The sequence below is a fragment of the Quercus lobata genome, chromosome 8 (genome assembly GCF_001633185.2).
Source record: "Quercus lobata isolate SW786 chromosome 8, ValleyOak3.0 Primary Assembly, whole genome shotgun sequence".
NCBI lineage: Eukaryota > Viridiplantae > Streptophyta > Magnoliopsida > Fagales > Fagaceae > Quercus > Quercus lobata.
In genome coordinates, this window is record NC_044911.1 from 35,093,333 (window position 1) to 35,121,027 (window position 27,695).

The 27,695-nt window shown below is 35.6% G+C and overlaps 2 protein-coding genes across 2 annotated transcripts; one reads left to right on the plus strand and one right to left on the minus strand.

Annotated features, from left to right (window-relative positions):
• Window positions 1-21,233: 21,233 nt before the first annotated feature.
• Window positions 21,234-21,962, plus strand: LOC115956788. The gene has a single exon (XM_031075081.1). It carries the CDS (start codon window positions 21,234-21,236, stop codon window positions 21,960-21,962), a length of 729 nt encoding a protein of 242 aa, XP_030930941.1.
• Window positions 21,963-22,967: 1,005 nt separating this feature from the next.
• LOC115956790 (G-type lectin S-receptor-like serine/threonine-protein kinase B120) lies at window positions 22,968-25,957 on the minus strand. Its single transcript, XM_031075082.1, has 5 exons — window positions 25,753-25,957; window positions 24,177-24,638; window positions 23,578-23,697; window positions 23,208-23,419; window positions 22,968-23,114 (listed from the first exon to the last, which is right to left on the minus strand). Exons 1-5 carry the CDS (start codon window positions 25,955-25,957, stop codon window positions 22,968-22,970), a joined length of 1,146 nt encoding a protein of 381 aa, XP_030930942.1.
• Between the last annotated feature and the right edge of the window lie 1,738 nt (window positions 25,958-27,695).

Below are 27,695 nucleotides of genomic sequence, written 5' to 3' on the forward strand. Positions count from 1 at the left end.
ATAATAATCTGACCATTAAGTGTCAAATAAGTGGCATCCACTAAGTCACATTAATTGCCCATATAATTTTTGGTATTACTAGATTACCAATTGAAATGAACGATCAGGGCAAAATGAATACCAAATCAAATTATAAGGACCAAAATAAAAATAATTCCAAAATTTAAGAGTAAAAGATGTACTTTAATCTAATTAATGAGTTTACATAATATTTCTCATTAGGCATTAATCCTAAAGCAAATAGGCAACTTGAAGCTAATCAAAATGTTAGTTTGAGTAGTTGATGAACTAGGTCCACGATATCAAACAAACAGGCATAAAAAATTAGAGCCAAGCTAAATTAGCATTGAAATGAAATTCTAGTTGAAGGATCTTAGTTTAAATAATAATAATAATAAATCCTTCCAATTTATGTTCGTCCTGAATTGACAGATACAGAGGAAAGCAAGATTAAAAAACAAGAAGTCAGCTGTCTTTGAAGTGAATTAGTTAAGCACAATGGATTAGAAACCAAATTGGCAAATAAGGGTAATATCTCCTGAAGAAGTCCATAATTTTGTGGTCACGACTATAGTTAAAGAGAGAAATGCCATTAATCTGCAGTTTGAGTGGTGGTTTCCTGGAATAATACAGTAACGGCAAGTAAAAGTACCTTTTTACTTTCTTTAAAAATAAATCCAAAAAAAAAAAAGTAAAGCCAACTTTAATAGCAAGCAGCTGGCAATATGTCAAAGGTCTTTTTTATTCATGTTCGTCTTTAATATCAAGCAGCTGGCAATATGTCAAACAGTCAAAGGTGGTTTTGTTTTATATAAATATTTCGAAAAAAGTTAAGTGATTTAAATAGCGATGTTTCAATAAATATGCTATGCTGGTTACAATAAGGAGCCAATGATACATGCGATTTTATCTCTACAGTCATGTAGTTTGGGGCCAATGAACACCCATTTTTTTAAAGTGGTCCTGGCTGCTACCGTCCACTTCATCTCCTTCTGAGAATGAGCGTGTACATAATTTCGTAATTACTTCTTTGACCTTCCATATGGTAGAAGGATACCAGCCTCTCGCATTTTCCACATACGATGAATACTACGCGTCCTCTAATTAATCTGAAATTTGCATCTTGTTTCCCTTATCAAGGTTTTCACGTTCGTTTCTCACCAAAAAAAAAAAAAAAAAAAGGTTAACTTTTAGTTTTTGTTTCAGCTTTTCTCTCTCTCTTTTTTTTTTTTTTTTTAATATAATCTAATTTTTAGCTTTTTAAAAATAAACTAACTTTTAACTTTTTGTAACATATTTAACATAAAATTTACTAAAAATTATATCTTTTAGTAAATATTATACAAATAAGCTATCAAAATTAAACAATTCACAAATGAAGAATCACTCTATATACTCACCTAAGATCCATCCCTATGTGAGGGATTGTTGTATATGCTCATTAGACCGAATACCCGTTTGTCCCATGGTATATTTCACAGAGTATATATCCCAAGAGCTTACCATGGCATGCATGGTCTCAATTAATGTGACATGAGTAAGAAAGACTTACATAGCTTCATGAATTGTAATTAACAAAAGTTGAAGAACATTAACATTGTTTTGCCCGATGTCTAATATGTTGATATACTAATATTTATGTAGCTATGCTTAAAGCCTTATAATTCAATTAACACATTTTAATGCTTTCAATGAAGACATCTAAAATTAAAATCCCCCCCCCCCTTCTCCCAAGGCCCCCAACTATCCTTGGAGAGAGAGAGAGAGAGCATTTATAATGGGTTCTCTAAAATGACAACAGCCCTATATGATGAAAAAAAAAAAGAAAACCCACATTTGCTTCCCTAACATTAGCCAAAATACCATTTTGCTATATAGTGCCCTTGTTCATTTGTTGAGAGAACATAAGAAAAATAAAGAAAGGAGGATGGAAATAATAATAATAAATATTTAAATAAATTGAATGGAGAATCATGTGTATATTTTGAAAAGTAATTAGTTAAAATAGGAAAAAACACTACTTTTTCTCCACACACACACACACACACACACACACACAAAATGTTACTTTAGCACACCAAAAAGTCACTTTATCTATTTTAGCATAACATTTAACAATACACCCTATATCCCAACTTTTATTTTATCATTATGACACATTAAAATATAGTAAAAAAAATACCCACTGGTATAAAAAAAAAAAAAAATACAAAACCTATCCACCACTCACAACCCAGCCACCACCCACAACCCACTAGTATTACAAAATGTTGGTGTGGGTGTGTGTTCCAAACACTTTTATTATTATTTATTTTCCAGCCGTTGGGAATTTATGAGTAAAATAGTCGTTGGTAATTATGAGAAAAAGAGTCGTTGGGCAATAATGAATAATATAGTCGTTGGGCTTTTATGGGTATTAGTCGCGGACTTGCGCATTGCGCGTGATTATTTTTTTACGGTGGTCTCATTGTTATTATTATTTTGTAATTTGAACTAATTTAATGAAAAGTAATTCATTTCATAATCATATTTTTATTATTATTATAAAATTGTTTTATTTAAATTTTGAAACCTTAATTCTACCATAGTCGGTTGACTAATTTTTACATCTCTAAGTCAATTAAACACATTTTGCATGCTACATGTAAACCTTCTTTTCCATGAGGGTTGAAATAATGTGACTAATATATTTTTTTCTATGGAAGTTAAAAAAAATATAAATAAATAAAAATTCTTGTACCTTGTCTTGATGTTTTCTAAAAATTAAATTTGGCGATTCTCTTTCAATAATTGTGAGAATTCCAAGCAGTAATTTAGAAGGTAATTCATGTTACATATTCATGCTTGGATTGTGTAATTGTATGATTGATTTGGGTTGTAATTTATAGGTTGAATATAGTAGTGTATATCCAAAAGTGTCTAACTCTGTTGTTTAGGATATTGAATATAGTGTTACGTGTGATTTATAGAGTACTGACAGTTGTAGTTATTAAAATTGGTTTTTCATTGTCTTTTAAGTTAATAAAAACTATACTGATGAGTCTAGAAAAATCATTAAGGTCATCCATTAATATAGACGACCTTGCATCATTAGTAGGCCATCAAAAGATAACCGCTCAACACATTCAATAACGACCATCAAATGTCTTAAACTCTCATCAAGACAAAGAACGTTACAATCAAGAAAATAATCACCTTAATTTATGTACAACAGCTACCTAAGTCACCTATAAAAGGGGCAATCTGTCTCACTAGGTAAGGTACGTCAAAAACTACTACAAAACACTATCTATATACGAAAGATATGGGTTTATACTAACTAAAGCATCAGAGGTTTCCTCACCGGGGTTTACTTGGTGGTCTCTTCAATCAATCTCTCCTTTATTTTGCAGGTCCTACAAAATCGTCTAATGCTCCGGATTGGACAAGTGACCCAACTGACAATTTTGGCATCATCAGTTTCATGCCGTCTGTGGGAAAGATAAGCCATTAAGCTCTTCCTGCAACAAAGGGTTACTCTTTTCAATTTGGAGTAATGGACGCTAAAGTATAGTACCAAATAACCCAAAATATCACTCCAATCAAGGAATCCTCCTACCTGAATCTCTAATACACTACTAGAGCACCTTTGTCATTTTGCTAGTGAAGGACGCATGTAAAAAAATAAATAAATAAATAAACCTCCTCATAAGTGGGTGTTAAATGGATGCATTCCATGGGCTAACCCACTAATCCATCCATTGAGTATAATCGCTCAAGTACATTTGACGGCTTGATTCTCCCTATACTAATATTTCTATTTGGTAGAATTACGTTTTGCCTAAGATCTTAAAGTCTTACCTCTTAGGTGACTCCAAATAAGGCATAAACAATTTTCAAAAACAATTACGTTATAGCTATCAAATCGTGTATTTACAATTTGGTATTGCATAACTTAATTTTAGGCTAGTATTCTAGAAATTTTGCTTCAAAAGGAATGGTTCCAATTAAGCTAAGCACCTATTAAAGAGGTCAACTATAGAGATAATAGATACATGCATAAATTCTTTTAGAAACTTACCATAATCGTCACTACACCAGAAATAGTGATTAATTTCATAAGAATAGTGTAAATCTCATATTACTTGTTTCAAATAGTCACAGAAATCACAAGAGATACACTTATCCAAAAACACACTACAAATAGTAAAAGAAAGAGGAATAAAAAATTTGTGGCAAAAAATTAGCAAAATATTATGATCTTGAATCTAATTTATGGCCATTAAAAAGGGTTTTACTACCTTTCCTAATATAATAGATCGTTTGTGTCTTCAATTGATATACTGATAACATCCTAGTTGATGGAAAGCGAAATATTATTGCTTTACCAAAAATAATACCCCGTAAATCTTAACTTTCAGCATTTGAAAAGTGAAACTGAAATTTATTATCTTAATAAAATTATAGTATGTCATAATTTTGAGCATTAAAGAAGTGGATTCATATTTCATTGCCATTTTCAAGTTTGAGTACCCCAATTTCAGACCAAAAATTATTCATACATCTTTTAAGAAATTTGATTTATATCTCAATAAAGCTCTTCAACAAAGAAATGAAATAAATGTATTTTTCTACATTTAGTTCCATAATGAAAATTATGGATCCTGTTAATGTTCCTTGGACAGTATTCACATTAAGTTCGTCATTTGAGGTCAATCAACAGAAGCTCTTGTAAAGGTCCAAAACACACATATTGCCTCCTACGGTTGATATATGTTTCGTGGACTTTTATTTCCACAAGGAAGACTAGTTCAACAACAAACCACTAATAAAGCTGTGTAATTTACACTTAGTAGAAAATATGTGGGCTACATAGAAATTATTACTCAACAGAGAAAGAAGAAGCAAAGCATAGCAGGTATGTCCATTACACTCTCTTGTCATGTTTTAATATCTACTAGTTACACAACATAGTAGGGCCACTGTTATGTCCATATATTACACTCACTTTATGAATGCTTAAAACTATCAATATTTTTGAAACAATGATGAATAAAATCGACTGCCAAAGAGCCCAGATCAGTCACTGGCAAATTTTATGACCTTGATATCCTAATTATGGCTTTCTATATCGCTACGTTTTTTCCTAATGCATCTTGATAAGATTGGAAATAAGGAAGTCAAATATTATTGTGCAAGATAATATATTATAACTTACAGAATTTAAGAAAAATGAAGCTGAAACTTTTTATTTCCTTACCAAAATTATGATCTTAAATATAGGCATTAAAAAAGGAAAGAATACCTTAATTGCTACAGCCTACACATTTCGAAGATGATCAATGGCTAAGAAGTCACACCAATCTCTTTGAAATCTTTGTCACTAAAGCCAAATATAAGTCATATATTATGGCTTTAATATCCTAATAATGGCCATTAAAAGGGTTTTATTACATTTTCTACTATAACTAAAACAATCCATTTGTGTCCTTTTATGTGTCAAATTAATGCTACGCTAAAAAAGGAATATAAATGGTACACAGCACAAGGATAATATCTTGGTTGATAACTTGATATTCACGGGTAGCAAAGCTATATCATAGGGGCCATCCCCTAAATTTATATTTGTATTTATTGCTAACAACAGTAAAAGATGAAAGTTTAGAAATAGAAAAAGTGTACTCTACAGTTATGAACGAGTTATTAGTTCATCAACTGAATAATGAAACATTACTAAAAAAAAAATCTGAAAAGATTTGAAAGAAAGCGTAAGAAATAAAATGCATGAATGGCCTATTTGACCTTGCATACAGAATAATTTTCAAAGTGAATGCAAGGTGGGACTAGGGTTGAAAGACCCAAAGAATTACAAACTTCAGTCCTTAAGAAAAAATCATTTTCAAGATATTATGAAATTTTGTACTTTGAAATGTTTCACAATAGAACGAACAAAATTTACTATTCAGATTTTTCCATTTATAAATATATGTTGCTCTAACTTTGCGAGTGGAGAATTTAAATGGTTCGAGCTATACACAACCATGCCTTCAAGTATTCAAAGGGAAAAATGTGGGACTCTCACGGTGTCACAATCTACATGTATGATTCAATAGAAGCGGCTATACAAGTACAATATTTTTATTTTTTGCTCACACTAGTGACATCACCAGACTAAATACTTACTTATATATGTGATATACGAGCAAAGCTTACTGTCTCCAAATACTAAATAATATCAAATTATTTCCACGTGATTCCATTAGGCGAAAATTAGTTAAGGACCATGTGAATGCTCCTTAAAGCAGTCAGCCAAATGTATATTTTGACCTGAATGACATGTACTCTATATTAAGCTCATCATTTGAGAACAATCGAAATTATTAATTTGTTAGTATTTTTTGGAGCAACATGTGCCCAGTAAAGCTTGACAAAATAGATCAACAAAAAGCTCGATATAAAAACAATCATCCAACAGAAAAAAGATCATGGCGTAGGCACCAGAACCATTAAGAATGTCACTGAGGTTTTCTTGCCAGGTTAGGTCCCTACTCCTCTCATTTATATTATAGCATTACTTGCTTAGAAAAGAGCAAAATCTAAAATTATTTCAAACCAAACTATGGAGGAAAGATATTAGATATCTTACCCTCCTTTTAGCGCCATATTTAAGGGTCAATTATGCAACACTTATTATTGCCCCACCATAATTGCTATTGTTTAATTTCTATGTTAAGGGCCAAGAGTTGGACAATCGTATGCTATGTGGTTAAACATTTGTTGACAGATTTCATAATCAACCAATGAAGGAATCATTTTTCATAAAAAGAAAGCAAAAGAGATGATAGATTTTTATGTATGGTTAAGTGGATATATTTTACCATGTAAACTGAATTGGTAGGCTATTCCAAAAAAAAGGACTTGGCAACCAACGTGCGTGTCATTTAGGCTAGAATATTGTGAGCATTGATGTACTTCCATGAATTATATGCAGCCATATCATGACCTTCTCTTATCATTTCATAAGGTTGCCATCCTTGTAAGTATATGTTATGCTATATAATCGACGAAGATAAAATAAGACATAAGTTTCTTGTAAATGGCCTATATGTTGTTTACTAGTAGCCACCTCGACTTGAGGTGTCAATATATACCTATTTATTATCAGCAGATTTTCTTTCCTTGTAAGTATATGTTATGCTATATAATTGACGAAGGTAAAGTAAGACATAAGTTTCTTGTAAATGGCCTATATGTTGTTTACTAGTAGCCACCTCGACTTGAGGTGTCAATATATACCTATTTATCATCGGCAGATTTTCTTTTGAAAGAAATTTAAAAACATCTAATTGATTATGGAATTTCATATCTTGAAAATATCACACCTAAGATGATGGTATTTTCCAAATTTATTTCTCCAAAATTGAATTGCTATCACCCTGCACTATGAAATAATTTATCCAGCTAATTATTTCTTTCATTCTACTCATTTATTTTGAAGAGTAGCAGAGCCTTTTTGGGACCACTCTATAAATTTATATATAATGTTCTATTATGAACATACTGCCTCATCTCTATCCATACATATTTATAGGCATTGGTCTATAAGTTTCTAAATTTTTTTCTAATAAATTAGACATGAGATTTTATGAAGGTTTCATTTGGGACTAAGATTAAGCCCAAAGGAACAAAAATACAGGTACAAACCATGACAGTCCATTCTTTTAGTCATCATCCAACAACGAGAATTAAACTTTCATGTTTGAACGGGGGCATGTGGTCTAGTCACCTACAAAAGAATGAAGCAAAAAATATCTAAGATTCAAACTCGAAATAGCATGTTAAGCTTAACAAAAGAGATTTTAAAACTTGTCAAGAAGACTTACACAATAGTATCGTGATTTAAGGACTCTTGTCAAGGTAACTCATTTCTTTCTTTCTTTTTAATTAGCCATGCCAAATATTATCTTATCAGAATTAAGTGCATATCAAGCCTGCATGATTATTACAAGTATGCATATATGGAACATGTTGAAAATATTGCAATAAAATTGTTACAATTATCACAACCAATATGGCTACATTATTTGTAGCATATGTTTCATCATCATGAATCTGAGAAGTTCTATTAAGTCTCCTAGACTTAAAATGCTAGATGATTGTGTTAACAGTATAGACATGAGTTTAAGTCTTAATAAATTTCTGCTATCTCTGCTAACTCACCAAAATCTTTTTAAATTGCTTTAAAAATTATATACGGTGCAAGCACCTAACAAAGATCAGTTTTAAAAAAGCATATAGTCAAATAGCTTCAATTTTTATATATCATTGGATACTTCTCTATGATTCATATAGAATGCACTTCATCAAAAGATATCTATTATAGTAAAATATGCAATTTACCTATTTGGATATTATTATTTCTAACAAAATGCAGCAAGTATTATTGAGGCCAGTGATAAGAATCCCAAACTTAAGGGATGCAAATCACATGATGAAGGCCATTGATAAGGTTCCTTAATCTAAGGAATGTAAATCACATGATGAGGCCAGAGATAAAATTCCTTAAATGGATGTAAATCACTGATGAAGCCAAGTGATAAAATTCCTTAAATAGATGTAAATCACCTAAAAATGGCTAAGTGATAAAATTTCTTAAATGGATGTAAATCACCAACGAAGCCGAGTGATAAAATTCCTTAAATGGATATACATCACTTAAAAATAGCTAGGTGATAAAATTTCTTAAATGGATGTAAATCGCCTAAAAGACAAAGCTAAGTGCTACGACCCCTAAAAGGATATGGATCACTTCGACGAGGCTAAGAGAGGTAAACCATATGGCAAAGGTCATACAAAAAACAAAAAGTTCATGTAGCAATTAATGGAAGGCGATCAGCATAGCCTAAGCAACTTCGTCATCCTCCATTTCTTTATGGACTCAAAGTCCAGGTTCTCCAAATCAACCCCTGAACCATGCTTCATCGAGTACCTCCTCAGTAGTTCAAAGCCTTGGTCATACCAGCTGAACAAAACAATATTGTATTCTTTAGTGAGCTGGAATGTTTGGATGGCCTTGGCAATCATAGTTTTGATCTTCTGATTGGCTGACTAGAGCCGCTCGTCCTTTTGCACCGTTAACAACTTCTTGGTTAGAGCTTTAACTTTCTCCTTTCACAAAATGCAATCACTCAGCAAACAACAATGGAAAACATCAAGTCTTCCTTAAAGCCTCATCGTCAAAACAACGAATGGCGTGGCCAAGGTAATATAAACACTTTATCATTAAAATTTAATTAAATTGATAGAATAAAATTTTGCAGTCAATGGATGATAAAAATACTTCACACAAGAATATAAATCTTGGAAGAATAATATCATCCAAATATCAAAATTCTTCAACCTACAAAAGATTGATAAAGGGATCCAAAGAGGATACGCTAAAGCCTCACACATGTCGTCCAAAGAAATTAACTCACTTTCAAGCTATGATCCCTCGAACATCCAGAAAGACCTTCAAAAGGTAGATACTAAGAGGTCGTCATAGAAATACTAACATTCCTAAAGAAGAAAGTAGTTGAAGATAAAGAAGCTTGAATCTAAACAAGTCAAGAACATTCCCTAAGCCTGACCAGCATAAAGCAAAATCAGACTTGGGAATGAAGGGCAGTTGATGAGTCTAGAAAAATCATTAAGGTCGTCCATTAATATGGACAACCTTGCATCATTAGTAGGCCATCAAAGATAACTGCTCAACACATTCAATAACGACTCTCAAAGGTCTTAAACTCTCATCATGACAAAGAACATTACAATTAAGGTAATAATCACCCTAATTTATGTATAACAGCTACCTAAGTCACCTATAAAATGGACAATCTATTTCATTAGCTAAGGTACATCAAAAACTACTACAAAACACTATCTATATACGAAAGATATGGGTTGATACTAACTTAAACATCGGAGGCTCCCTCACCGGGCACAACCCAGTGGTCTCTTTGAACAATCTCTCCTTTATTTTACAAGTCCTACAAGATTGTCTAATGCTCCGTGATAGGCCACAAACTGAATAACCCCTTGTGATAGAAATTAATTAATTAATTATCCAAGTTATTAATTAACCAATTTATCATACAAACGCGTGATAGCACAAACAAATCACCAATAAATTAATTATGCAGCGGAAAATAAATAACACGATGATTTGTTTACGAATGGGGAAAACCTAACGGCAAAAACCCCACCGGGTGATTTTCAGGTCACCATTCCTGAAACTCCACTATTATCACAACAAGCGGTTACAAATAAAAGAATCCCAAATACCTTACCAACCTACAGTTGAACCCTTACCCCAATACCCAATTGAACTTGTTCTGTAGTGACAGTTCCCCTTTCTTATGCACGGCTCCAAGTACGTGACTAACTCCTTTGCACGAATCCCAATACGTGACTAACTCCCCAGCAACCTTTTGATTGTTGTAGTTGATTTGCAGCAGCTTCACATAGAAACACCAATAAGATCTTCAATGTTGGTGCAAGAGACTTTGCTTGGTTACAGAACCCAAAGGCGTACAAGAAACGCAGCAAGAACTCTTTCTTCTGTAGGAGGAGGCTAGGGTTTCAAAAAGAAAATCTTATGAAGCTCTCTAGGGTTAGGTTTCTTTTTTCCACCTCCTTTAAATAGGAGTTTAATGGTCTCTCCTATTCCAAATAGGTTTACACAAATCTTGGACTTTCCTAGTCTAATAAGGATTATACAAACCCATAAACAAATAACCTTTTAGAATAAAAACATTGCTGGCTATAATCTGAAAACCCGTAAGCTTGATCGATCGAGGAATCTGTCAAGCTTTAATGAATCTCAACAGATCGAGCTTCTATCGAGTAGGTATCGAGACCCGCAGATTGTACTTTTCTTGAACAATTCTTGAGTAGTCTTCATGTCTTCAATTTAACCACTTGTAATGATCATCTTGAACCTACTTAGATTTACCCAAATACAAGTAAAGTGTGTTTTGTCAAAGGATATACCAATTACATAAAAATATGTCCCCAACACTCCGGATTGGATGAGTGACCCAACTGACAATTTTGACATCATCACTTACATATACTTTTTTTTTTTTTCAAAAAAACCTTTACATATTTTTTTAACGTGAATCTTTACATATACCTTAATAAGTAAACTCTATACATTTCATTTCCTTAGGTGCATAAAAAAAAAGACATCTATTCCATAATAATTGTGGCTAATTAGTTTTTTCATGATCTCATTTATAACATTTTTTACTATTATCAAATTTTACTGGTGATTTTCATAATAGAGACATTAAATGAGAGTTAAAATCATAGAACCTTTCATTAGATTTTTAAAAGATGTGGTGTGTGAAGAATATAAGCATTTAAGGAATTTTTTTTTATATTATATTATTTATAAATAATGTTAAATGAAATGTCAAAAAAAGGATTCTGAAAATTTTCATCTTTATTTCTTATATATTTCTATTATTACCAAAGAATGTCTTCCTTTTAGTTTTGATAATAAATATGTTTTTCTAGATTAGAGTTTGGTTAGTTTTAAGTTTAAATTTTGTATGATTTTATTTAATTGTTGATTATATGATTTAATTAAGTGAATTTAACGATTTATTTAATTGCATTGTAAAGTTCTTAATGACATTCTTAAGGTCATCTTTAATTAATTTTTCACTCCTTTAGCTGTCAGCCTCTTTGTTTTCCAATTAACTGTTACAAATTAATTTATTTAATTGACGTTTGATTTCTTTTAATAATCTCTCTCTCTCTCTCTCTCTCTGTTAACATCCAATTGTTTTCCCAAATTTGATGATAATCCTAATGTACTAAATATGCATTGTAACGTTTATTTATTTATTTTTATTCCATTTTGCTATTATGAAGTTAGTATATCCATAACTATTAGTTTATTTTATGATATGTTTGGTTTGATATTATTATTATTATTTTGTATTCTCTTTTTCTATTGATGCATTGTATGTTTTATGGGAATACTTTATAAGATTTTTTTTTTTTTTTAATTGAGTGTTTCTAAATTAGTATTTATTTTGTATTTCATTTTTCCATTGATGCGTTGTAACATTTCATGGGAAGACTTTATAAGTACAATTTTTATTTATTGAATTTAAATAAAATATTATATGTGTAATTTTTTTTTTTTAAATGAGACAAATTATAAATAATTTAATGATATGGAGGATGTTGCTAAATTTAAATGTTGAATAAAATTAGATGAGAAGAAAAATATTAAAAATGAAATGTATAGCAATAAACACCAAATTATTTTATTTATGCTATGTAATAAAATAACATTATATTTTTATATACTATCTTTATAATGCAATAATATAACATTAACAACCAATGAAAATAAAAAAGATAACAACATAAAACACAAAACTAAATCTTATCAACCCAAAGGATGTATGAATTATGATGTGTTTCAATTCTTTGTTATCATGGTTCATAGAGATGTGATCCATTTTCAGCCGAGCTATTTTCAATTGGTTATACATCCCGGCCAGCTCCTATACATTGCAACTCCACTATTTCAGCAAATTTGTCCCAATCTAGCCAAGCAACAAATAACTTCTGCTCTAATGTATGAGATACATGCCAAAATGTGTCTTTCATGAAGTCTCCCCTTGCCCTTTCACTAAAAGGTCAAGCTAGATTACCATTCAATTCCAATTTTAGCAAACTGACTGACTTCTAGCAGTCTAAAATTGATTTATGTGATGCATTTGGTGGAGCTTTCAGTACTGCATCAGTATGTTTTGATGATCAACCTGTTACACTAAAATAAAAAATGTAAATACCAAAAACTGAAGAAAAAAAAATAGAGAGATAGAGAGACTGAGAGACAGAGAGAGAGGGTTTTTGTGTGGAAAAATAGAAAATTATGCATGGAATAAGAGAGGGAATGACAATTTTATAGTATGAGGATAAAATTAAGAAGAGTCAAATATAAAGGAAGATAAAAAGATAGAATAATAGTAATATTGAGAGTAGTGGGGATATGAAAAGTTAAAATGGAATGAGAAAGGTTGAAAAAAGTTAAGGTAGAGGGATATGAAAAATTAAAATGGAATTGAAAATTTAATAATAAATAAGAATAGTTAAAAATAAGATAAATATGATATTTTGATTGTAATATAATAGAGTTTTTACTTCACTTTAAATGTTAAAAAATTGTATAAAAAAAATGGGAAAAAAATTGATAATGACATGGCTGTTGACGTGACTCAACATGAGCATAGCAACATTAAATGTTATGCTTCAGCTTTTAGTAATATATAGATATGGATTAGTTACCAATAACTATATGTTATTATTGTCATGAATAGCCTATATAATACCCATCATCACACCCTTTCTTATAAGTCATAGTATATTACTCTATATTTAGATATACACAATCCTATTGTATGTCTCTCCCACATATTTTTCTACAATTTATATTTGTTTGTTCTAAGAAAAGGCAATATAAGTTGTTTTTGAACCTTTGTGAGTGGAAGTGTGTCCATCACAAAGGTTGACGCTATAGTCTAATCCTGGGGGGTTGTTTGGCCAAGAGAACTAGTCGTACCAAATTTTACTCCAGGTGGCACGAATCAACCTTTAAGGACAACGCTATTCGTAGCGTGATTCTATACAATTGTGAGATGGTTCTAAACTCCTTTTTATTTTATGTTCTTACTAATTATTTGGGATATTAATTTTGTATTAAAACTTGTTTATTCACTAAAATATTTCCAACACAAAATGCAAACCCATCACCACCAATTGCCACCAAAATCAACCAAGCATCACCCAAAGTTAACCCAATCACCACTAGCTACTATAAAGACAACCCATAATCAACCAATCAACACTAGTCCAAAACCACCAAAAACCCAAAATTAGATCAACCCAAAATCACCAAAATCAACTCAAAATCCAAAGAGTGAGATTAGTAGAATTGGCAGCATGGCGAGAGGTGGAGAGTGAGAGAGGGATGGTTGAGAGAGAGATAGAGGCAAAGCAAATAGACATATAGGTTAAAAAAAAAAAAAAGATTTTAGAGAAGTGGAGAATTGACGACGAGAGAGGAGATAGAAAATATAATTAAAAAACTAAATAAAAAATAGTATGGTGCTACAATACCCTTCTACTGGGGTATTGTAGCACCATGCCATTTTTTTAGGCATATGACACATCTAATGTAGGTGGTCTTTTGGTGTTTGGTCATTAGTGTGCTAAATGCTAAATATTTAGTATTTAGCATATCTAATGCCAGTGCTTTTATAGCTCATTTAAAAAAAAAAAAAGGGGGGAGTGTTAAAAATTGAATGCTAGAAGCCACCTGAAAATCGAAGCAGGCACATCACACACACCGTCCACCTAGATGAGCTGCTGGTACCAAGAAAGCTTAACAAGAAAAAGATCAAGACGAAGAACACTCAGATGAGCACTGAGAAAAAAAATTGGAATTTTTTTTTTTCAAGGATTAACATGTGGAGAGATAGAGAGAATGATTTTTTGTTTGTTTGTGTGTGTGGGGGTTGTTTGTTCTTAGAGATAAATAGTCTCTCTTTTGGCAAATTTCAAGGGGCAAAAGTTAGATTTAATGAATTTGTCTAGTATTACTTTAGATTTTAATTTTGTTAGGTGTGTTTTGTCTAATTTTAATTTTGTCTCTTCACCTTCGTCTTCAAGGAAAGGGCCTTATTATTATTATTATTTAGGTAAAGGCCTAAAGAAGCCTTAATTTATCTCAAAAAAAAGAAGCCTTAATTAAAATGTACACATACATATATATTATATTATAGTATTAGTTAAAAAAGGGGGTCTTCTATTATTTGGGGCCCTTAGACCATTGCCGCTGCTTATATGCTCTAGTTGGCCCTGCTTGGATGTCATGAACACAATAGAAAGTGTCAAACAGTTGGACTATTATTGACGACCTTTTTAAACTTTAATTACTTTATTGAAAAAAAATTACGTAATAAACTGTTGTTGATAGAGTATAGCATGAATGAATTTTATTCAGCAGAGAAGCTAATGCAGAGCATCATGTATGCTTACAAGGGCAAGTAGTTGGGTTTCAAATTCAAGTGCAAGCACTTATGTTACAGCATAGGTCCCTAATTAGAAAACTTCACCACTGCTAGGTTGTTGGAAGCTTCTAGAAGGAATTTGGAAGTTAGGAAGATAGCTGATGCATATGCGATTGGTTACAGTAAAACAGCCCTCTTATTGTAGTTTCAACTGAGTCCCGTACAAGTATAGATTGATATTAAAGTTAGTTCTTAAGACAGGTAAGAAACAATATTGTAACACATAACAGCCAACTAGTGACAATTATGCAGTAATAGTTGCATAAATACGCATATAGACTTCATTTTTATGCTTGATTGAAAACATCTCCTTAGATCAGGTCCATGTCTTTTCCGTTTGGTTAACACTGCAGACTCTGGGTTTGGGGGTTCTGTGTTTGTGAGTCTCTGTGGGTTTCTAGTGGCCTTGGTTGCTATACATACACTTGGTATACAATACAACACAACACAACACAATAACTCCCAATTATTGAGAGAGAGGGGTTTCTAAATCATGCTCTCCACCGGGTGAAATAGCTATGCACGTTCAATTGTTATTTGCCGGAACAATGAAGAAAATTGTGAATTATGTGAAAATTATGTTTGATTAAAGAAAGTTAAAAGAAAAATTAAGAGAGTAAAAAAAGAAAAGAAAATAAATATATTTGTAAAAGCTGATGTGGACTTTTTTGCCAACTACTTAGTGACGTAGCAAATAAAATTTAGACACATCGTCATCTCATTTAATTTTTTTTAATATTAGACATGCCAACTGTACAAATTGTTTGCCACATAGGCATAGATTGCATATTGAAAATAATAGGGATTAAATTGACTGTTGTTAAAATATAAGAATTAAATTAACTTTGACATCCAAATTTAGGGATTAAAATAGTGTTTTCGTCTAACGAAAAATATTTGCATTTTCTCCTTGTAGATTGCAATAAGAATTATAAAGAGAATAACAAGTTTCATGAGAACCGTAACCATGCATCATCGTCCTTCTAGACTATTCGTAAATTCATTATTTGATTCCGGTCTACTAGAAGAAGTTGTGCTGGATTGGTCTCTCCTTATGGAAAAGGCTGCTTGTTTGGGAGTCGGAAGGTTCACAGTTTCACCATCAAGCATCTTGATTATAATTGTCATGGTGGGGCGATCACTTGGGTCATGTTGTACACATAAGAGACCAATATTTAGGCACTTCACAAACTGATCTGCAATGCAAGTATCTTGTAGGGTCTCGTCCATTAAATCCAACAGCATGTCATCGGTCCACAATCTCCATGCCTATGACAGTAAATAAACATTGGTACGAAGTAAAAACTTACCAAAGCATAGGTTATTAGAAAACTTAACACACCTACATAGCCTATAATGAAACAAAATATGATGAGAATAAAGATGGTTATGAAAATTCAACACACTTACATAACTTAGAAGGCTCATTGCTATATACAATTTAAAGTAGAAGAGTATAAACAATACTATTGCTAAAAGTTCTCTCTCTATGGTTTTCTCTCTTGAGAAAGCCTACGAGGTGAAAAAGTTTTTTCCTCTCTCTTGGTCTCCCTTGGGCGTCTGAAGGGGTGGAAGAAATAGCCTTTGTGGCTTTGTTTTCTCCTATAGGTAGAACTCTCGGTTTTTTGAAGTTTGTTTTTAAGTTTGGTTTTCCCTCGCTGTTAAGATGGAGGAACTAACTCAGAGATGTGAGAACCTAAAACTCTCTGGAAAAGAAGGTGGGGAGGTAAACATCGACCCAAAGGAGGAAGATCCCGAAATGGTGGTTGTTGGGAAGTTCCTCACAAAAAGAAGAATAAACTTGGAAACAGTAGTGCGCACTTTGAAACCATTTGGAAAACAATAGAAAGCTTTGAAGTACAGGATGCGGATGATAACACGGCACTCTTTGTATTCATGAATGAGGAGGATATGAACAAGGTCCTATGGTCCAGTCCATGGTCTTACGACAAGTATCTATTGGTCCTACATAGGCTTGGTGTGTTGGAATCTGTCTCTACCCTCACTCTCGAACAGGCCTCCTTCTGGGTGCAAATCCACGGCCTGCCAATGAGAAAACAGACCAGAGACAAGGGGGAACGCATTGGTGGAACTATGGGAGAGGTTGAAAAGGTTGACAGGGTGGAAAGAAGCTTCAGTATGGGGAAATGTTTACGGGTAAGGGTGCGCATTGACATATCGGAACCAATTTGCAGGGGTAGAATGGTTCGTATTGGGAACACTTCTTCAACTTGGGTGGACTTGCAGTACGAGCGATTGCCGATATTCTGCTATTGGTGCGGGAAACTCAACCATGACGATAGAGACTGCTCCCTATGGATTCAAAGCAAGGAATCGCTTGGCCTAGAGGACAGGCAATTTGGTCTGTGGCTTAGAGCGAACACGGATTGGTTGCAGAGGCCATTAGTGGCAGAGGTAGGACGGAAGGAAACTAAGAAAGAAAAGGAAGCTAAGGCAAATGTGGTGTGGAGTAGGAACCAGCCTAAGCCAGTCCATACAAAACACCCGGCAGAGGCAAAGGAGGTAGGATGCAGCGGCGAGCGACCCTGGGAAACATGGGCTACATCAGATATGGTAGTAAATGGTCTAGCGTCGCCAAATAGGGTGGCCGTGGATTTTGAGGCCTAGCTGTAGGATTTAGACCAGGCAATCAGTGGAATAGACATGGTGGTGAATTCGAGAAAGGAAGATCTCAATCAAAACCCAAAGCATGGGATTTTCGAAGGAATTAGAAACGCTGAACAGTAGTGGATCACCCCAAGACTTATGGTCCAACCCAACTTTGAATAAGGGCCACATTCAAGCTGATGGGCCTGCGCAACAAAACGAAAACCGATGGGTACTAAAGCCCACCATGGAGAGTTTCAGCACAAAGCTAACCTTCAAGGAAACATCACGACTAGGTCAAAAGAGAGTACAGAAGGGCCCACCATAAGATCAGAGGGGTTGAAAGAGATAAACACGCTGTTGTCTTAAACCAAACAAAGTGGGGTAGGAAAAGAAAACTCTCTGCAGAAAGGAGAGGCGGTGAAAAATACCCATGGCCACAATGATCCGAGCAACTTGGCGACATGGAAAAGGGTGCCAAGGGAACCCGTCAGCCTAGCTACTCTGATTAGTGAAGGAGTGGGGATTGGCGCGAAAAGGAAGGTGATGATGCCTTTAAAAGAAATCCCAGCCAACATTCCAATGGAGAAACGATCTAAGAAAGTAGAGAGCGAGATTGCACTCAGCCAAAATCTGATCAAGCAAGCACTATCGGTGGAGGCGGCAAGGCAGCCTTGCCGGGATCGCTAGAACTGTCGGGGGCTTGGAACCGCCAACTAGTCCGTGCGTTAGAGAAGGGAGTGACTTCACAAGAGAGAGGAGTCGTGGTCCCTCCTCACTAGGTTGGCAAGGGGCAACTCTTTACCTTGGGTTTGTATTGGGGATTTTAATGAGCTAATGCAAGGGGAAGAAAAAGAAGGAGGCAGCAATCGTCCAGCTAGACAAATGGCTTGCTTTTGCAATTCTGTGAATGAGAGTCAACTAAGGGATTTAGGCTACGTTGGGCAAAATTTTACTTGATGCCTCAAGCTTGGAGACAGGGGTTGGATTAGGGAAAGGCTAGACAGAGCATTAGTATCAATGGGGTGGGCACAAAGCTTTCCCACTCACCAACTGCATCACCTAGCGAGCTCTGCATCTGACCACTGCATCCTACTTCTAAAAGACACCCCTCCACGGAGCAAACCATGGCAAAGGAAGAAGCCTTTCAGGTTCGAATCAATGTGGATCCAAGATGAGTCATGCATTCATGTGGTGAAGGAAGCGTGGGCTAAAGGAATGGCAAGAGCGTCTGACTCCCCTTATTCAAGCTATCTTGAGGAATGCCGCTTCGCACTGGCTTCATGGAACTTCTCAACCTTTGGGTACGTTGGAAAGAAAATTCCCAAACTCCAACGATCACTCCAAGAACTTGAATGTCAGAAAGGTACCCCTCAGTTATTGACAGAAATTGAGGACACGAGGAGGGAACTGAACAGGTTGTTGGACATGGAAGAAGCAATGTGGCATCAGCGAACGCACATTTCTTGGCTCAAACAAGGAGACAGGAGCACTTTCCTTTTTCCACACTAAGGCATCTAACAGGTACCAACATAACACAATTCTAGGAATTACAGATAAGGTGGGAGTTTGGAAAGAGGACATGGAGGAGATTGGGAATGTTTTCCTTGAATATTATGAATCATTGTTTACATCATCTAACCCAACAATTAGTGAGGAATTACTTGATGCCATTCACCTGAAGGTGTTAGTCCATATGAACTCCTTCCTAACCAGGGATCTTCGAGCAGAGGAGGTGGATAAAGCTTTGAAGTAGATGTTCCCCACCATTGCACCGGGGCTAGACGAGATGCCCCCCTTTTCTACCAGCAATTTTGGCCTACAGTTGGTAATGTCATAACTAAAACTGTATTAGATTTTCTAAAAGCTAGTATCATTCCTCATAAATTTAATGAGATCCATATAGTGCTACTTCCAAAAGTAAAAGATCCAAAGCAGGTGCAGGATTTTCACCCAATTAGCTTATATAATGTAGCATACAAACTTGCTTCAAAAATTCTAGCAAACAGATTGAAACCTTTTCTCCCAGACCTGGTGTGTGAGAACCAGAGCACTTTCGTGGTGGAAAGGCTAATCACAGATAACATCCTAGTGGCATCAGAAACTATGTTCCACATAAGCCAAAAGAGGAAGGGCAAGGTTGGAGAAATGGCTCTAAAATTGGACATGAGTAAGGCTTACGACTGGGTGGAGTGGATATGCTTAGAGCAGATCATGATCAAGCTAGGATTTAGTAGAAGATGGGTGGGTTTGATGATGCAGTGCATTACGACAGTCTCCTATGCAATTCGAATAAACAGGCATCCATAAGGCCACATCGTACCTACCCGAGGTCTTCGCCAAGGTGACCCTCTCTCGCCTTACTTATTCTTGATGTGTGCGGAGGGACTATCTGCCTTACTCCACCAAGCAGTCCAGAACAGGAAGTTGAAAGGCATATCAGCTTGCAGAAATAGGATGAAAATATCACACCAATTTTTTGTTGATGACAGTCTGATTTTTGGAAGGGCAACAGTGGCAGAAAGCTCTAAAATCACGCGAATCCTAAAGGTGTATGAGGAATCATCTGGTTAGCAGCTAAACAAGCAAAAAACTTCCCTTTACTTCAGCCGAAACACAAATGTAGGGACACAAGAGATAATCCAAACTATTTTTGGTGCCCAGGTAATTAGGCAACACGAGACTTATTTAGGCCTCCCCTCACTCATTGGGAGATCGAAGACCAACTCTTTTGCCTAACTGAAAGGAAAGGTAGCTAAAAATTTGTCTGGTTGGAAGGAGAAGCTGCTCTCAGCTGCTAGGAAGGAAGTTCTCATTAAGGTAGTAGCCCAAGCGGTCCCAACATACACTATGAGCTACTTTAAGCTCCCCAATGCCCTTTGTGATGAACTAATGAGCATGGTCTGTCAATTTTGGTGGGGGTAGAAAAGGAAAGAGAGAAAGATGGTATGGTTGAGTTGGGAAAAGTTGTGCAAACCAAAGGATATAGGAGGTATAGGATTCAAAGACCTAAAAAGCTTTAATTTAGCCCTCTTGGCTAAACAGGGGTGGAGGCTTCAAAATCACCCATCCTCGCTTTTTTCAAGAGTTTTTAAAGCAAAATATTTCCCCACCGATGATTTTGTACATGCTACCATGGGTAAACACCCATCCTTTGCTTGGCGCAATATAATGGCAAGCCAAAAGATTGTGGAGAAAGGTTTGGTCTGGAAGGTAGGCAACGGTGAGAACATCCAGATATGGAGGGATAGGTGGATCCCAAACCCATCCACATACAAGATCTCTTCCCCTCCCCACCTGGTGAATGGGACTCGAACCTGATTAAGCAAGTCTTCCCCCCCCCCCCCCCCACGAAGCTGCGATCATGAGCATTCCCTTAAGCCTAACTCTGCCTCCAGATAAGAGAATATGGAGTGGCACAAGCAATGGCAAGTTCACGGTTAGTAGCGCCTACAAACTAATCTTGGAGGTCAATGAAAAAATGTTTTGGGGGAGACTTCTGACCAAGCAGCGATGAAGCTACTGTGGAAAACAATATGGGGCATGAAGACTCTAAACAAAGTTCAAAACTTCATTTGGAGGGCTTGTAAAGATATTTTGGCCACCAAGACGAACTTGAGGAAGCACCACATCACAAGCAATGACCTGTGCACGAGTCGTAACAAGGCAGCAGAGACTAGTGGACACATGTTTTGGTTCTACGAAAAGGCGAAGGAAGTTTGGAATAGCAGCAAAATGGTCTTCCCTTTCATGATAACTGGAAACTGGGAATTCATTGATATTGTTTGGAATGTCATAAAGCATACCCCAAAAGACTTTGGAATGCTAGAAAAGACGACAATGATATGCTGGGAAATTTGGAAAAATAGAAATGTTATGAGCCTCGAAGGGGCGGGCAATCAGGGGTACAAGGTCCTGAAGAAGGCTCTCAATCAAGTGGAGGATAATCGGGCTACTCATGAGAAGGTCTTACCACAAAGAGATAAGGAAGAAATTTATTGGTCTGCGCCGAGGGAAGGGAGATACAAAGCTAATGTTGATGGTGCTACCTTTACCAAAACACAAGCGTCGGGCATGGGCCTGGTAATTCGCAACAATCGGGGACAGGTAATGGTGGCCATGAGCAGGAAAATCCCTACTCTGCTGTCGGCACTAAGTGTGGAGACAAAAGCGAAGGAATTAGCTGTGGAGTGGATGCTGGAGATGAGTTTCAAGAGGTCACCTTCGAAACTGACTCCCTAAGTTTACATAATGCTCTGAAAAGGGTGTCAACGTCAAATGCCTTGGTGGAGACTAAAATGGAAAGCATCCTACATCAAGCCTAGAATTACAGATTTTTTGATGTCTCTCATGTAAAAAGGCAGGGTAACACACCCGCCCATATCTTAGCCCAATATGCTAAAAAAATTGGGAACTTAGTTGTTTGGTTGGAGGAAACTCCTAGCCTTATTGAGCACGCATGCGCTCAGGATGTAGTTTCATTTTTCTCAAGTTGAATAGAAGTTTCAAAGTTTCGGAATAAAAAAATAAATAAATAAATAAAAAGAAGGCTCATTGCTTGTTTTGACTTATAAAAACCTATGTTCTTCTTTCCACTTATAATCTCAAGTAAAACTACACCAAAACTAAAAACATCAGATTTGATTGAGAAGATTCCATCTAATGCATTCTCCGAAGACATATAGCCACTACATCGCAACAGTTGTATAAATTATGATATTAGTAGGACACTTTGTGCATATTATCTAAACAAAGTTATTAGAATGAAGATTTGCCATAATACACAAACAATCAGCTACAACAATCATATTGTGTATAGGAAACATACTAAGTTCCAACTATTTTTGTTGTGTTTGCCTCCGTTTGTTTGCCACCAACAATCCTCGCCAATCCAAAGTAAGATATTTTAGGGTTTATTTCATGGTCTAGAAGAACATTACTAGTTTTCAAATCTCAATGAGTGATCCTTAATCTAGAGTCTTGGTGAAGATAAAGAAGCCCTCGAGCAATTCCCAAAATGATGTTGAAATGCATCTCCTAGTCCAAAAATATGCTTTACTTTTGATCTTGTGTTTTTCCATAATTTCAGTTTGCATTTGAAAAAATAAATTTAGCAACTAAAATAAGATATAAAATCAACATAATATGGATAGTATATAAAGGAAATAGGTTTAGAAGCCAACCAAATATGAAGAAGTCTAAACTTTTGTTAGCCATGTACTCTTAAATTAAAATTTTTTCATTCCCTTATATGCAATATCCATAGAGTCTGGCGAGGTTCCGATGCTGAAGTTTTGCAATCAATACCACCTCATTCTTAAATTCTAGTAGACCTTGACCTGAGACACTTGAAAGTCTCTTTACAGCAATTTCTTGACCACTTGGAAGCTTACCCTGGGACCAAAATTCCCAATACACGAAATTAACATTAACCAAAAACTAGCTGACATCTGTACATTAATGACCACTAAATGTTGCTGAGATTACCTTGTAAACAAGCCCATAGCCTCCTTGTCCAAGCTTGTTTTCATCTGAGAAGTTATTAGTAGCAATTCGTATGCTTTCCAAATCATAAAAAGGTACATCTATACCTTTCTCATCTTCTTCTTGGAACTCACCTGAATCTATCAAGTCTTGGACATAGCTTTCACTATATAACATGCGTTGTACTCGATTTCTTTGGTCAATTTGTCTATTTTCTAAATTCAGAAGACACTAATCTATCTTAGTTCACATGTTAATTAGATGGAAGAACTTGTAACAGGTTTTTTTATGATTCAATCTAACCCAAAATAAAATATGTAAAAATAAAAATAAAAAATCAAAGTTCATAGTATGCATTTTGCAAAGTGCTTACCTTGTCTCTTGGTCATCTTTCTTCGCCATATGTAGATAAAAGTCATGGCACAGAGAACAATCACACTAGTTATTCCAGCAATCAGAAGCAATATCATTCCTTTTTCTGATGGTGAAGAAACTACAACAAAGAGAGATGACTAGTCATACTTCAGGGTATAGAATTTGAATAGAAATCTCTCGCATGATGTTTAGTTTCAGTAGTGATATAATTAAACGATAATTAGTGGAAGTTAAAGGATGTATGTTTTCATCAATTTGTAAAATAAAAATGGTTATTGTTGTACAAAATACAGACTAACAATATATGACTCGGTAATGATCACATTGACATTGCTGTAGACGATTTTGCAAATTTTTGGAAAGACCTGCCAACTTTGGAGGTAAAATTAGAATTGTTACACGTAAGTAAAAGAAAAAACCCTGTCAATTAGTCCTTAGCTAAATACACAAGGTCCTAACATTGTGCTAAATCACTAAAGCAACTATTATCACAGTTTGTAAAGGAAGAAAATAAAAAGCTGGGGCAACATTAACTAAATCATTATTTGTAATAAAGTAATTTTAATTTGCAATATGCACATGATATAGAATCCTGACCTTGTGTACAACTTAACTTTGTGCCATCCCATCGAAAGCTTATAGTGCAAAGGCACCTCCTCTTCCCATCACTTGCTGATTTACAAGTTGAATGTGGCCAATCCTCGCAATCTGCAGATAAATTGCAGATTGCCTCCAGTGATGGCTCCCAAACAATCTTAACATCATCTGTAACTCTAGACGAAACATTGGAACTAGAGTTTCTTGGAGTAGTTAGATTAAATGCAAATGACTGGTTTAGCCGCAGACTATCTACATCCTTGACTTGGATAAAAAACTTTGATGTATTTTGATCGATACTAGTGACTCGATATGTCCCACTGAGGGCCTTGAAGCTAACCTGGCCAGAGGTAGTGTTGCAATTGAAACTGAAGTACATAGGATCACCACAATTTGAGCTAGTGCTAAGTGGATAAGGGATCATGTTTGTCCCACAAGGCTCACAATTTTGTACAGTTGTTTCTGCAGAAATATCAAGTTTCAAATAGTGAATAAACACAAACAAATGGGACTTGGCCTTACATACATATAATTAATGAACTTGCCAAAGAATTGCAAATCCATCTGTCCACAAACTGACAGCCCATCATCCCATGGGCCATGGTTGAGAGTTTATCATATACAGACAAGGTTAACATTTTATTTTTGTTCTGTAAAGATAATTTATATTTTCAATTATCGGCTCATCTTGACAAAATTTTGGCTATCATATAGAACCATGTTTCTTGTCAAGTTCATTATAAATAAAGTTACTAAGTTGATAGTACTATTATTTTTTGTGCCCAGTATCTTAAGAGAGTGGCTGTTTCTTTAACATTTTGAGTAGACTTGGGCTTGGACTATAATTAAACAGCTGGCAGGGTTTCTAAACTTTCTACTTCATATTGAAGACGCTTTCTGAATTTCCAGGAGTACCTATATTCGAAATTCAAGCAAATTTATGTAAAATCGACCAGTTAGTGCAGTACCTATATCCGAAATTGCTACACGGATGGAGAGGTTATAACCTTAAACATACTCCTCTTGAAGATTAGCTAACTCCTGCCTCCAAATCCAGCATGGCATTCTGGAGCGTTGATTATATGAATAAGACTTGCAGCCGCAGTTTTTAAGGCACAACTCTTTGCATTCTGTTTTGCTTTTGACCTGAGTCTTTTGTTCCGGTTTATCCCCTATCACAATCATCTTTAATTTCACGAAGGTGTCGCCACAGGACGTCGAATTTCTTGTGCACCCATCTGAAAAATCTCCAGAATACCACTTCTGAGCGACATGGGGCATGAAGCCTGGCAAACATTTGCATGCCAATTTATTATTGTATAAACTACAGCTACCAAATTTTCCACAAACATTATACACACTACAATTGTCTCTCGGCATAGCAAAGTACAAGGACCCTGTCCCGTTTATGCTCTGTTCCCAATACTCTTATCTTCCCACTAAAATTCATCACCAACCTTGCATTCTTAAAATTATAAAAAGTTTGACCTTCTGTTCTTGAGACGAGAGTGTAAAAACTACCCCGGGCTTTTCCAATAAATCGTCCCCTCTTTGTTGACGATAATTGCGTTCTGACTTCCGGCTGTATCTAGCATAAACGTGAAGCTCCCGCTTCCAGGGTCATCACGGTCTCTCCAAGAAGTCAAATTCATGTCTCCACGCAACAACATGCCTGGAAGAAACGTATCAGTTGGATTTTCAAAGCTCTCCCACAGACTTGTCACATTACCGTATTCGTTGTTGGGTGCATGTGACACCCTTGGATTCCAGCCCACGTGCATTGTCAAAGCTCATTTATGAGAGCATTTGCAGCAATGGAGTTACAATGCTATAATGCTAAAATTTAGCTCCTCAAACCCAAAAACCTTGCTGCAGCAGTGGAGCTAAATCTAAAAAATTTAGCTTCATTGCTACAGTGCACATCTATAAATAGATGTGCACTGTTCATAACATCTAAAAGAAAAAATATTATTTTATTAAATTCCTCTCTCCTCTTTTATTAAAAAATTATTTTTTCCTTTTTCTTTTTCTTTCTCTCTCTCCGGTGTCTCTTCTTTCTTCCTCTTTCTTCCTCTTCCAGTCCTCCATTTTAATCAAACCGACCTCAGTCCGTTGCTCCAAAGCCCAACGCCGACCACTCCTCACTGCCCAGCGCCGATCGCCGATCGAAGTTCATCCCAGCGCCGACCACTCCTTGCTGCCCAGCGCCGATCGCCGATCGAAGCCCAGCCCAACGTCAACCACTCCTCAGCACCGATCGCTGATCGAAGCCCAGCCCAGCGCCGACCACTCCTCGTTGCCCAACGCCGATCGCCGATCGAAACCCAACCCAGCGCCGACCACTCCTCACTGCCCAGCGCCGACCGAGCTCCACCCTCTCTCTGCAAGGCCCAGCGCCGATGTGGGTTTGTGTTTATGTTTTCTGATCTGTTGTGGGTGTGTTTGTGTTTGTGGCAGTGGGCTTGTGCTCGTTGCGGTTTTTTTTTTTTTTTTTTTTTTTAATGCTGTGGACTGCCAGTAGTGGTGGTGGTGGTGGTGGTGTTGTTGGTGGTGGTTGTCTGTGGTTGATGGTAGAGGTGGTTGAGGTTGGTGGTGTAATATTTTTTTGGTAGTAGAATATATTATTTTATTGTAGTAGTTATAATATTTTATTGTGATGTTTATATTATTTTATTACGCTGAAAGTTAAAATAGATCCACTGCTGCAGTATGTGTGTAAGTAAAATAGATAAAGTAACTTTTGATGGAGCTAAATTGCTAAAAATTTAGCTCCACTATTGTGGATGCTCTGAGCTTGCTACCAAAAGTCTTCAAGTTGGGCATGCCTCTTAATGAGTTTGCTTCCTCAAGCTTCCAAAGTCAGCTTTTGGTTTAATGCAAAGCTGAGCAAGTGTGTCTAACACGCTGAAGGAAGAAAGAAAAGAAAGAGGCAAATAACAAGGGTCATTTTGCCTTAAGTGGAGAGCTGAAACAGAGTCCTTTTTTAGGTTATTGTGTGTGAGTTCCAGAGTGAGCAAGAAACACGAAAGGAGAGAGTTTCAGTCATTTGAGGTGCAGTTCGTGTGAAGAGATAGATAGAAACACAATGAGAGTGTGAGAGAGTGAAAAAGAAAAAATGAGACATTTTTCTTTGCTCAATGTTAATGTGTATGGTGTTGTGGGCTTTAGGCCCAACTAGATTACTTGTATAGCACACATTCTTGTACTACACTCTTACTTATACTGTACTCATATGCCCCCTATATAAAGGCACTCATGTATATTCTTTCATTTTGAGAAATACAATATTATTGCATTTAGTATTTCTAACATGGTATCAGAGCCACTGCTCTGACCTTTTCTTAGTAGTCTTGTCTTTATTAGTGTGACTCCAGTCTCAACATCGCTTCCGCCATCACAGCAACTACCGTAGCCTCTCACCGTTGAACCTCCGACATCTTCCAGCCGTCGTCCTTGGGTTCCGGACCTAACGCTGCTATCGTTAAGGAGTTTTACACTACACAAACCACTGCCCTTTGC

Coding starts and splice junctions, on each gene's coding strand:
- LOC115956788 (XM_031075081.1), top strand. CDS start 21,234: ATGAAGCTACTGTGGAAAACAATATGGGGCATGAAGACTCTAAACAAA.
- LOC115956790 (XM_031075082.1), bottom strand. CDS start 25,957: ATGCACGTGGGCTGGAATCCAAGGGTGTCACATGCACCCAACAACGAA. Junction 23,698..24,176: donor AAAGTTAAGTTGTACACAAG/GTCAGGATTCTA, acceptor TCTTTGTTGTAG/TTTCTTCACCATCAGAAAAA. Junction 23,420..23,577: donor AAAGATGACCAAGAGACAAG/GTAAGCACTTTG, acceptor TTCTGAATTTAG/AAAATAGACAAATTGACCAA.